At 42.5% G+C, this 13,766-nt stretch overlaps 1 protein-coding gene across 1 annotated transcript in view; it reads right to left on the reverse strand.

The window, feature by feature from the left end:
• Positions 1–13,766, reverse strand: part of LOC308154855 (activating molecule in BECN1-regulated autophagy protein 1A-like) — a gene marked incomplete at both ends in the record, with an annotated part of 167,542 nt that overhangs the window by 77,595 nt on the left and 76,181 nt on the right. The window contains 3 exons of the mRNA XM_080528073.1: positions 7,779–7,918; positions 11,478–11,632; positions 13,523–13,711. Of these exons, the coding sequence (XP_080384199.1) occupies positions 7,779–7,918; positions 11,478–11,632; positions 13,523–13,711 (484 nt within the window). The remainder of the gene's footprint in view (positions 1–7,778; positions 7,919–11,477; positions 11,633–13,522; positions 13,712–13,766) is intronic.

The raw sequence follows: 13,766 nt of genomic DNA on the forward strand, positions 1-13,766 counted from the left end.
TGTAATCTCATGGGTTGTAGGGAAAAGAAAAAAACAAAAATAATTGATTGGAGAGGTTTTCTGGGGTTTCAGTCAATACATACAGTACGCTGAGGCCGCCTCTTCATCTCAGAATAAGCAGCCTGCAGGCGAATCAAGATTTTTTTTTTCTTACATTGCTTCTTCACTACACATGTGATAAAGATTTTAAAAGGCAACTTCCTCACATCACAGTGAAGATAGGTAGCAATGTGTGCACTCTTGCTGATCATTCCATCGAGGTGTAGAGGGAGAGGGTACATATGCTATTAGACATACACTGAGGTAAAGCTGTATGCTATACATTTACATTTATGGCATTTAGCAGACGCATTATTCCAAAGCGATTTACAATCAATACATTTGACTAAGCAAGTGAATCATCAATCCACCAGCCGTAGCAGGAAGAGTCACTAGTCACATTACGTCTTCATCCAAGATATGGCATGTATACGATAATCAATTAATCTGTGTAACATTAGTTATATGAAAAGAGCCGATGCATAATCAACTTTATGATAATTATTGAAGTGCCTCAGTGCTAAGATGTTTCTAGAAGACGCCGGCCAATAATATTGCAGCACCGGTTCATCAAGTGTAGGCTATTTATAGCACAAGTCATGCACTGACTGTTTGGTCATCGGCTGGTTTGGTCAAGGGGCAGTTGAAATGGTAAATGGTAAATGGTAAATTTGCTGCTCCAAAGCTGCTCCAAAGCGCTTTACAACGGCCTCTCATTCACCCATACACATTCACACACCAATGGCGGCAAGCTGCCATGCAAGGCGCCGGCCCGCTCACTGGGAGCAATTTTGGGGTTCAGTGTCTTGCCCAAGGACACCTCGACATGTGGCCAGCTGGGGCTCGAACCGCCGATCTGCCAACCTTGTGATCATTAGACGGCGACTCTACCTCCTGCGCCACAGCCGCCCCGGCTATTTATAGCACAAGTCATGCCCTGAATGTTTGGTCATCGGCTGGTTTGGTCAAGGGGCAGTTAAACACAGCAGGGGACTAACAACGCATCCTCAGGGTCCTGGTCTTGTGAGCTCCTTTATAAACAACCCATGTTGTGACGTTAGAATTATAAGGTTCTATCTCCATTTTTGTCAAAATAGATTTTTTTTTTACATAATCTGATCCATTAGGTGTTTATTAATGCCTGTGTCGTGTTATTTTTAAAATGTTGACATTTTTGAGTTAGTAATTCATAAAACACAAAGGTTCCCATCTCACAAAACATAATGGAATGTAAAAACGTTGACGCTCAATATCTCTGAACTGCCCTAAACGGAGATAGAACCTTATCATTCTAAGCTCACGATGTGCAACAGTGGAGGAGACGAGGCAAGTGACTGCAGTGGGACAAATGTCTCTGATTAGCGAGAGATCATAAGACGTTCATTTAAAACATTTAACGGTGGGAACCCCCAGGGAGGTATGGATGTAGATTACAACATTGAAGGCTGGTGGAGGAGGTACACATCAGAGGACAGGCTCATTTTAATGCATGGAACGGAATGTTGGAACGGTATCAAACAAACAACATGTACAAATTGTAAGTGGCTTTGGATAAAGACCGTCTGCTAAATGCCAAAAGATGTAAATATGTCGTGTCTTCATTTGGTTCTATGCATTACAATGAGCCGTCTGCCTCCCTCCTACCAGCCTCCTCTCATGGTGTGCTAGACTAGTGAGAAGGGCACCGGCTGTTTGTCCGTGGGTCTTTGGGGAGGATGCGTGTGTTCTGGTGATGTGTCTTTGGTAATGAACCGGTGGTGCTTCGGGCCGTGTTGGGATGTTATTACTGTAATTTTCTAACTTGCAGTTAGGGCTTTTTTACTTTGGAGATAGAGGTTAAGGAATACATTCGGAAAAGGATTATGCCTACTTAGTTTTTCAAATAATGTGTGGTGTCTCTTGTGAAATAAGATGCTATTGCAATACATACAGTGATAAACCTGCTTGGGTGATAGCGCTAGTTTCTACAGTTTCTTCTTCTTCTTAAAGTCAATTTCGAACAAATGGCAGGAGGCCAAAACATGGAAACTTCGCTGGAAACACGAAACCGTTTCTCTCAGACAGCCCATGGGAGGCTGGTGGGGGTCTGTGGGGGTAGTGGTGGTCTAGTGGATAGTGAGTTGGACTTGTGATCGGAAGGTTGTGAGTTCGAATCCCGCCTGAAACCACACCACTACTAGTGTGTCCTTGAGTAAGGCACTTAGCCCTCAGTTACTCCAGGGGGAATGTCCCTGTAATTCGTAATTGTAAGTCGCTTTGGATTAAAAGCGTCTGCTAAATGGCAAAATTAAAATAGGTAGAAATCATTGTAATGCACGGAACGGAATGAGGAATGGAATCTTCACAGGAGTTTGACACCCTTCCTCAGTGCGTGCATCACAATGAGCCCCGTCCTCCGATGTCTACCTCCACCGAAACAGCAATACATTAGGAACAACTAGAAAAAGGAAGTTCCTGAAGAAACTTTAGTGTGATTACTCAGCTGGCTAAACGTATTCTAATTATTGGTAGAGGAGGGCGTTTAGTGAGAGTTCAATCTTTGAGACATCTTCAAGTAAGATTAACAAGCTTTTGGTGATCATTGCTGAAGTAAGCTCATTAATAATAATAATAATAATAATAATAATAATAATAATAATAATAATAATAAAAAGAAAACAAGTGTACAGTAAAATTTTTCCCTCACAAATTATCTCTCCTTTTGTGAATCGGTGACTGAAAGGTTACCGGAGGAAGCTGTCGTGTTCACTTATAATAAACCAGTCATGCTTAGCTTTGCATATATTTCACTAAATATGATTCCCAAATGTGTTAGGCTAATAGGCCTACTGCATCAGGCTACACTCCTAGAGCTGTTTTCACAGCCAGACTGAAGAATTACCGTAACGTGTCGTGCTTACTTGATTCATTCATTGTCAGTCTTGCTTCTTACAGCTTTGTGTTTATTTGAAGGCAATCCATGGATTTGAGGTAGGCCGAAAAGTTTGTAGCTTATATTTGATTGATCAGTTTCAAGGATTTGACAGTATTATTGAGGGAAAAAAACAGTCAACTGGCCAAAAGGTATGGTGTAAAAAGGCTTGTACTCTCTTCTCTTCATTCTCACATTTCTAACGATAACAATCACTAACACCAGATCTCTCCAGGGAAGTCATTCACCCGAGGTTTGTCAAAACAGTCCCAGCGGTGACAGAGATAAAGTGTTTCGACACACAAACACAAACCGGCGGAGAATGATCCACAGTCCCCCTCTCCACGCTTTCATGGAGGGGGAGAAGAATTCAGTAATACGAAGACCCAGTAGTGTGTTGCTTCACAAGTGAACTAACAACACAAGGAAAACACACACAGTGTGAAAGAACTCATTTGACCCGACTTGGCTGCTGGTGGCCAGCTGAATAAGTCCGTGGGCGCCTCCATTGATCAGCTGGGCCCGCCCTGACCTGCCTTGCTCTGCTGTGGGCGGGCCGGAGATGCTGCGGCCAGAATGCCACAGGGTTCAAAGCCGTGAGGACTGTGAATTGCCCCTGCTGTATGAAATGTGCTATAGAGATAAACTTGCCATGCCTTGCCTGTATTCACCATCTTTCACCATCTTTGGTATTCACCATCTTTCACCATCTTTGGTATTCACCATCTTTGGTATTCACCATCTTTGGTATTCACCATCTTTCACCATCTTTGGTATTCACCATCTTTGCTATAACACTCCTAAAAATTAGCTCAAATGCTATACTGTCTTCAACAACTCATTCAATTCAATGGCTTGAATTGAGTCCATCTGAGTGCAAGGAGTTATACTTCGTGTGATTTACTTGGTTTTATAGGGTCTTATAGGATCAAAACAATATAAATTAAAACTATTTTAAAGTCAGGTTGTGACACACAACAAAATATGGTCGAGGTACAGGGGGGTGAAATCTTACCGAAGGCAATTGAGGGAGCTCTTGTCCTCAAAAGACGACACAAAACACAATCTAACCAAAGAGAGAATACACTCATTGACCTAATGTTTCTCTCTGCTTCCATGCGTAGATACTGTACAGTCAGTGTTCATACTGCAATGGCATTGGTGGGGGCAAAAGACGACACACAACATATCTAACCAGAGAGAATACACTCATTGACCTAATGTTTCTCTCTGCTTCCATGCGTAGATACTGTACAGTCAGTGTTCATACTGCAATGGTGAAGACGTGTGAAGTGCTGCCAAAAGCCGTGGTGACAAGAGCTATGAAGGACGTTTAAAAGAATGTCTCCTATATTTGGCCAAACATAATGCTGATAACCTTGCCTTGCCTTGCCAGATCAGCTCATGAATTAGTATCTTTTTCTTTTGCATTTTTACTGCAGTCCCACTCATATTTTTCATTGTATTGGACAGATTCAGTGAAGACAGACAGGAAAGTAAGGAGAAGAAGGGAGAGAGAGGGCATGTCAGCAGGGCATGGGCCGGATTCGAACCCATGCCGACATGTGCATATGTGTGCACTGTAGACCGCGGTGCTAGACCACTGGACCACCCCAGGCCTCATGAATTAGTATCTTAACAGAGACCAACTGGTGTTTTTCAACTTTTTACTGTTTGTATGAGTCTCACTCACACATTCTCTCTACCTCAGGGCTCTGATATGGCCAGCAAGGAGAACCAGGGGGAGATGTTTTAAGCAGTATTTTGACATTAATAAACACGACTCCCCGTTGATAATGCAAGCTAGCCTCGGGCTGTTGCCTTTCTAAACAGGACAGACCAGATCAGTCTTCACTTGATCTTGTTTTAGCCACACTTTCTCGATTCTAAAGAAGGACTGTTTATTTTATGTGCCAGTTAAATCTTATATTTGGTTTAAGCTTATTCCCTTTTGAAAAGGAGCATTGTAATTTATTCATATGTTACTAGGCATACATGCCTATTTTATGAAGAATAATTGGGTTATTTATTATCAGTCAGTTTTAGATTTGTTTTCCAACTTCTAATAGGGCACTATGTTTAGAAATTGTACTCTTACACATTTTGCTGCAACTCGAGCTGCAGCTAAATGTGTAGCACACAGACCATGAATGTACACACATATCAAGAACTCTCCAAGGTTATGGCAATGATATGACAGCTCTATTAATTAATTTGTAGGCAACTGTGATGCAGTGCCCTCCATAAATATTGGAGAAAAAAAACAAGCATTTTGTCTTCGTTTAGCTATATGAAATCAAACAGTTAATTCAATGCTTTCTTTTTTCAGATCGGTTTCACCATTTACAAATGACAACAATGTGTATACATAGTGCCCTATTCAGGGAGCCAGCAGGAATAAGAAACTGTCTCAACAGGTGTTTCTGGTTCGCCAAATGTGTTCCGTCACATAATTTGTGCAGGCGTAAGAGAGCTGTCAATGTCTAATATTGATTTTAGCCTTTTTCACGTTTTCCTTTGGAGTCTGCAATTGGTGTCTGACAAGATGAAGACCAAAGAGTTGTCAGTGCAAGTCAAAGGAAGACATTATTTGGCTGAGAAATCAGTAAGAAACTATCAAAAACCTTATGCTGCCAAGAACAATAGTTTGGAACATCAGACATGGAGACAGCAGAGTTCGACAGCTTGCGTAGCTACTAGCTGTTGCTAGATATTGGCGTGGGAGTTTAACCCTTGCCATTTTCTCAGAATATGGATACTCCACCAGTCAATATCAGGTATGCTACAAATTTAGTTAGTAGAGTAAATTATCTGTGAAATGGGATGTTGTTGAACGGATAGCTAGTACTAGCTAGCAACCAGCTGTAACACAAATTGGCTAGATGGGCTGTTAGTTAAACACCAGAGATACACGCCTAGTCAGCCCTGAAGCAGTCGGGATGTAGAGTAGGGCTGAGAACTGATACGATTTTATTGATACCGATGATCATTATTGATTCTGCTTATCGGTCCGATTCTTTATCGATTCCCTTATCGATTCCTGATCAATTTTCTATGTGGAAAAAAAAAGCCTACACAGGTTTTCAGCGTCAACGCAGCTGTTTTATTTTCTCTTGAGTCTCTGAACACAGTGTAGAATGTCTGGCTAATAACATTTGAACATGTTAAAATAAATTACAATGCTCCTTTTCTTAAAAAGGATATAACCTGAAAAATAAATCTAAAACCGACTAATAAAATAAAAATTCTTCTTCATAAAAAATGGGCATGTATGCCTAGTAACATTTGAATAAATTATAATGCTCCTTTTCAAAAGGGAATAAGCTTGGAACCAAATATAAGATTTAACTGGCACATAAAAAAAACAGTTCTTCTTGAGAATTTAGAAAGTGTGGCTAAAACAAGATCAAGTGAAGACTGATGTCTGTCCTGTTTAGAGAGGAACAGCCCGAGGCTACAGTGCAGCCAGCAGTATCATTATTCATCATATATCATATATCATCTAGAATTACTGATAAACTATGCATTTCACTTATTAAAATATATTTTCAGCTGTCCCATTAATTGGCAGTGTAACTTCATAACATAACATAACCAAATTATCATATAATAAACCAAAGGAACATTGACATACAACTTCAAGTGACATACTATAGAACTTACTGCAAGATATGAATAACCTATATGCACGATTTCTTGACCTCACTTAAGACAAAGAAGCGGTGATAAATTGGCACAGAGTATCAAAGGGTGCATCATTATCATTCAGTGGCAGAGACATGCAGGTCGTCGATAACATTGCATTTCGTTTGACTTTCACATTTTAAATCGATAATATGCTACTTTATCAGCTTTCTCAAACGAAGTTTGCGAACGGATACCAGGCGTTGTGGCTTAGCCTGAGTGCAAGCTTGAATACTGTCCCTGTTGCGACTAAACTTTGCACTCTGATACTACACCGCAGAGATTGACGTCATGACACGTGAGTATTTGCAACGCGCAACTGTCAGAAAAACATGCCGGCATCGAAAAAGGAATCCATAACCTCTGATGGATCGAACAATTTGGAACCGGTTCTCAATTCCCATCCCTAGAGCAGAGGAAACATAGAATAAATAGATTTAATCAACTTTACTTTGAAAGTGAACCTTGAGACGTATGTTTGTGCTGCATTGTTGTTACACCGACATAACAAAATTAAAAAATATATATAAACCCCTCAAAAAAAGTTCGGAAACTTTATTTTGGTTGATTATTCCTCCCCTTTAATAATACCAATTGGTATTGTATTTTATATCGTTGGAAAGCCTGATTAGTCACCTTTACAACAAGGTACAACTTGTAAGGATCATGCATTCGTGGAGCAACACAGCTAAACGTGTGGGTAGCGGCCCAATGCTTTTGCTTACAAGTTGTACCTCGTTGTAAAGGTGACTAATCAGGCTTTCCAATGATATAAAATACAATACCAATTGGTATTATTAAAGGGGAGGAAGAATCGACTGAAATAACGTTTCCAAACTTTTTTTAGGAGTTTATAATCTCAGTTCAACTTTAAAAACCACCTGGGTTGATCGTCAACATGGGAGATATATCTACAAATTAATCTTAGTGTCAAAATCATCAAATCATCCTTTAAACGCACACTTTGTTAGTTGGATACGAGTTAGTGAGTGGACAATCTGTAATAATTTAAAAAGGAATTAAAAACTTGTTATAAAACTTATAATGAGACAGAGTGGAAATCCAGTAAGATGTAAGAGAGTGAAAGAATGAGTGTGTGTGTGTGTGTGTGTGTGTGTGTGTGTGTGTGTGTGTGTCAACTTACACAGGCCTGCAGATGACCAGGTCTCCCTTGTTAGTACCATAAGCTAGGCCCAGGCCAGGCTCCGGGAGCCAACGGGCTGAGTTGATACTGACGTGTCTCCGCTGGTCAGCGGCCATGGGGTACACCACATCAAACATCCTCTGGAGGGAGAGGAGACACAGAGAGACACAATCAGTAAGGCCATGGCATACTACACTTCCAATATTGTAGGCTAGGGTTGGGATGGCAATCTTGAAACCGTTAAACCGTAACTGAATAAACCCCACCGGTTTTCGGGTTAAACCGCGGGATTCAAAATGACATTGTAGTAGGGCTTTGACGGAATTGACGATTTCAAATGACGGAGGAGCCCTATGCTTTTAGAAGCTGAATACATTCATGTCGAACACTGTGAAAACACCGGAAGCACAGTCGCAACACAATTAGGCTCCTTCATAGTTTCACAAATATACATGAAATATGTATTTTCCATTTATATGTACGTATATGCAGTGTTTCAGACACAGATACAGATACACATACAGATACAGACACAGATACACATACAGATACAGATACAGACACAGATACAGTACAGATACAGTACAGATCCAGATCCAGATCCAGACACAGACACAGATACAGACACAGATACAGTACAGATCCAGACAAAGATACAGACACAGATACAGACACAGACACAGACACAGACACAGACACAGATCCAGACACAGACAGAGACACAGACACAGACACAGACACAGACACAGATACAGACACAGATACAGACACAGACACAGACACAGACACAGATACAGACACAGATACAGACACAGACACAGATACAGATACAGACACAGATCCAGACACAGACACAGACACAGACACAGATACAGACACACACAGACACAGACACAGATACATACACAGACACAGACACACACAGACACAGATACAGACACAGACACATATACAGATACAGATACAGTTACAGACACAGATACAGATAAAGATACAGACACAGATACAGACACAGACACAGATACAGACACAGATACAGACACAGATACAGACACAGATACAGATACAGACACAGATACAGACACAGATACAGACACAGATACAGATACAGATACAGACACAGATACAGACACAGACACAGACACAGATACAGACACAGACACAGATACAGACACAGACACAGACACAGACACACAGACACAGATACAGACACAGACACACACACAGACACAGACACAGATACAGACACAGATACAGATACAGACACAGACACAGATCCAGATACAGACACAGATAACGACGTCTCTGTACACCTCTACATCCCATGTAAACAGAAAATAACAACAAAAAACGACTGTGCTTCCCTCCATTTCAGCACTGCCAGTGTGGGAAGTTTAGGGATTTAGCATTCCGTTCTACCGTCCACAAAATAGTTATTTTATATAATCTCAATTAGTAGCCTACACAGTGTTCTGAAAAGGACAGAGATACAAAGAATAAATGAAAATGTTTTTGATTATGTACTCATGGGGAAAAACCATACATGTAAAAAGGGTAGGCGCAATAAGCCATGGCTTCAGCCTACACCTTTTTGGTCCTGGTGTTACGCATCGTGACTGTGTACATTTTTTATATCTGTATTATGAATTGTATAAGTTTAAAAAAATATATATAAAGGGACCAAAATAAACATTCACAATAAAAAATAAACGTTCTCTACAAGGGGAGGGAGGTAAACGAGAGAGGAAGAGTGAGCTCAAACCAACGTGGCACCCTTGTGCTGTTTATCCAGCTAACAGAGCGGCCCAGCCCGGGACTCCTGCTCTCTGCCTCCCTCGGTCCCTCTGAGGAGTGACTCTGGGACAACAGGGGTGTACTGGGTCAGTAGCATGTCACAGATGTGTCCCCAACCTCAGCATCACTTACACACACACACACACACACACACACACACACACACACACACACACACAGATGCCCACACACAGACACACACACACACAGATGCCCACACACACACACACACACACACAGAGATGCCCACACACACACAGATGCCCACACACACACAGATGCCCACACACACACACACACACACACACGCGCGCACGCACACACACACACACACACACACACACACACACACAAACACAGATGCCCACACACATACAGATGCCCACACACACACACACACAGATGCCCGCCCACACACACACACACACAGAGATGCCCACACACACACACACACACACACACAAACACACACACACAGAGATGGCCACACACACACACACACACACACACACACACACACACACACACACACACAAAGCCAAAACAAAGCCACAGAGCCTCACACACAGTCACTAAACCTGAGAGAAGTTTAGAAGAGGTTCTTTCTATCTCAATCGTTCAGACGTTCAGCGAGCCTCATTAAGTCAAAGTTTGCCGAAGGAGAAGGAGAGATCCAGACCAGGAGTGACTGAGAGAATAGAAGAGATGTCCGTCTAGATGTCTTTTAGCATCTAGTGCCTGAGACGGTCCTCAACCGCCGTAACTCACGTTGGACTGAGAGAGTGTTATAGGCCTAGCCAGCACCTGGTGGCATGAGGAAAATGCTCTTATTGATTCCAACACCCATTTTCTGTTCCCATTGTATTGTAGCGAGAGAGAGAGAGAGAGAGAGAGAGAGAGAGAGAGAGAGAGAGAGAGAGAGAGAGAGAGAGAGAGAGACAAAAAAATAAACATTCAAAAGCAGGTCGATAAGATGGATGTACTCTAGTTGAATGCGCAGAAGAACCCAGTTAAAGTTGAGTAAATGTAGCTTCTGCCTGCATCTGGCTTGCTAATCTGACGGGCGTACTGTGATAGACTAGAGGGCTGGAGGAGCTTCCTCTGCTTTATCGAGCTGCTATATTGAATTGTAGCGTCTCTGTCTCACATCCTCCCAGCTAGAGATAAAGGGAAAAGATACAAAGAGAAACACACACACACACAAAAAAAACATCTTAATGAGTTACTTCAGCTATTTGCATCTTGAGGTTTGAAATCCGTCTTGCCCTTGGCAAGCGAAAAACTAGATGGGCTCTTACTTATTTAGGCCTTTTTCTTCCCTAGGGAACACAGGCCATCGATGAAACCCCTCCATCTTCTCCGGTCTTGAGCTCTCTCCGATCCAGTTGTTGCCATGACAGCCCTTCTCCCGCCTTCATCTCCTGTTCTGTGGGATCTTCTCCAGGTGGTTCTAGGTCTTCCTCTCTTCCTCTCTCCCTCTGGCCTTGTGGGTTTCATGTTAAGAGCCAGCTCTGTGATCGATTTATTTGGTCTTCTGAGTGGGTGGTCTATCCAGTTCCATTTTCTCCTCCTGATTTGGATTTCTATTGTTTCTTGTTTGGTGAGTGTCCACAGGTTGGTGTTTGAGATGGTGTTGGCAGCAGTTAACGAGCGTCTGTAGTTTGTTTAGTATGTTGGTGGTCGTCTTCCAGGTGTCACATCCGTTAAGCAGAGAGGATTTGACATTTGAGTTTGAGAAGATGTTTTAGTTGGGCTCTCGCTAAGTGTGCTTATGATGACCAAGCACCAGCGATGCAAATAAAACCATCGAGACGCCTTGATGATGAGCATAAATATGATGATGAACGATAGCATAAATATGATGATGACAGCATAAATATGTTTACTACATCTACATAGACTCACCCTCATGGATGTCTCTCCTCCGTGGGGCTGCTGCAGACGGAACACTTGTGCTACCATGTGTTCTGTGGTGTGGTGCAGGAGGATCCTCCGGGAAGCCAGGCCCACCATCACAAAGTGACCCATCGGAGACAGGCTGACAGAGATGGCATTGGGGCCTGTACAAATGAGAGAGAGTTGGGTTTAGTATAATTACAAAAGATATATACATATAGGGAGGGAGGAGAGAGGGAGGGAGGGAGGGAGGGAGGAGAGAGGGAGGGAGGAGAGAGGGAAGAAGGGAGGAGGGAGGAGGGAGGGAGGGAGGAGGGAGGGAGGGAGGAGGGAGGGAGGGAGGGAGGGAGGGAGGGAGGGAGGGAGGAGAGAGGATTTATACCTTTATTTAACCAGGTGAATACTCATTGAGATTTAAAAAATCTCTTTCCCAAGAGAGACCTGGCCAAGAGGGCAGCATATAAAGACAGATACATTCAGGTTTCAGACATAGAGTATAAAACCATGAACATAAGGCAGTATCAGGAAATGCATAGGTGGCTGCGTTAAGTACAGAGACACTCTCTCGTACTTTCCCGTTCAAGGTCCTTCAAGATTCCACTAAAGGCGTCGTATGAGATCAGTTTTTCCAGGTTTAAGTCTTTCTGGAGGTTCCCAGCAGAAGGGGCAGTGTATCTGAAGGCTTTTTTCCCCAGCTCTGTGCGAACACGAGGAACAAGCCACTGCAGAACATCTTGGGAGCGCAAGTTCTAATGATTTTTGGCTTCTAGATAGATATGTACATCGGTACGTACGTTGGGACCATCCCAAGGAGAGTTTTGTACATGAAGCTCAGCCAGTGTGTGTGTGTGTGTGTGTGTGTGTGTGTGTGTGTGTGTGTGTGTGTGTGTCTCAGCCAGTGGGGACGCCTAGGTACATACAAAGAAGGCCAGACAGATGTTGTATACAAAGTGCAGTGGCGGGTCAGATATTTACAACTAGTAACAAATCTCAACGCACAATGGTATACAGTGTCTAGTGATCTCAAACATTGAGCAGAAGCAGTCATATAAGGTCAGTCACCAGAGTCCAGCAAGGGTGTGTTAGCAAACAGTACAACAGCTGATCGTCTCTTGTTATGGTCTCACTAGGGGCCAACCACAGCCTCAATAGTCCAACTCCAACCCTATGTTCTGTAAATTGGTCTATAGATAACTCTAATTGCATTCCGGATGTCACTCCTGACTCAGCAAACATAAATAACAGACAACAGGAACCAATAAATTATACTGTCCTCTCTATCTACCCCCTCTGATGTTTTGGATTGATGCATGCTACTGTATACGTAACAACCCAGAGTGGTATTTCTAAATCATTGGTTTTCGACGACAGTTTGTCGACAGCTTGTTTGTTTTCACTTGAGAAACAAATCAGACTCTCTTTGAGTGTCATTAAAGTCCACTATTTGGAGGCTTGGATGCTAGTATGCAGGCATCCAGTTTGGAATAGAATCTGGAGAAATAACAAAAGGGCCCTCAACCTGCTAATATGCCATTATCAATTTCCATCTTAACACTAGAACAGCTTACTAAAACCTACTAAAAGAGTAGTAAGAATGCTAAGCTGCTATTTACACACAATGACCACTAGTGGGTTGCTTGTAAATTAGCCTGCTTCCTACACAGAAAAACTACAAAATAGCTTTATACTAGCTTATCCTGATGTGATTTTGAAAATGTAAGGAATAAGGATACTGGGTGGTAGAACGCACATATCTAGGACAAGTCATGAAAGGAGGGTCCTGAAATTTGATCGAGTGCAAAGATATAACATTTTCTTTTTACTCACATCATGGCTGATTAAGTGTTAAATATATGTCTTCATGTCATAAAAATACTGCTGAAAGGGGACTTATGGTAAAGTCACAATATTCTAGAAGTTCCCTTTCAGCAGTATTTTTTATGACACGAAGGCATATATTTAACACTTAATCAGCCTTGAGGGATCATTTGATGTATGGACATGATGCTGCCACCATTGAGTGGCAATGACTGGGATGGCTGGAAGGAACTCACCGAATCTCTTGGAGTAGAGCATCTCCCCCAGGTTGTGGGAGGCCAGAGAGTAGACGGCCAGGATGCCTTCGTCAGGGAAGCCCCGCTGGCTGCTGGGTATGAACACGGCCAGGAGCTGTCCGTCGGCCGAGATGTCACAGCTGGCGTCGTTGTAGATCTTACAGTTCTGCACCAGCACGTTGACAGAGGCTGTATGGGGTGAGAGAGGAGAGACAGAGGTGAGTGTTGAGTGTAGATCTTACAG

The sequence above is a fragment of the Nansenia antarctica genome (genome assembly GCF_963989245.1).
Source record: "Nansenia antarctica genome assembly, chromosome: 4".
Lineage (NCBI taxonomy): Eukaryota > Metazoa > Chordata > Actinopteri > Argentiniformes > Microstomatidae > Nansenia > Nansenia antarctica.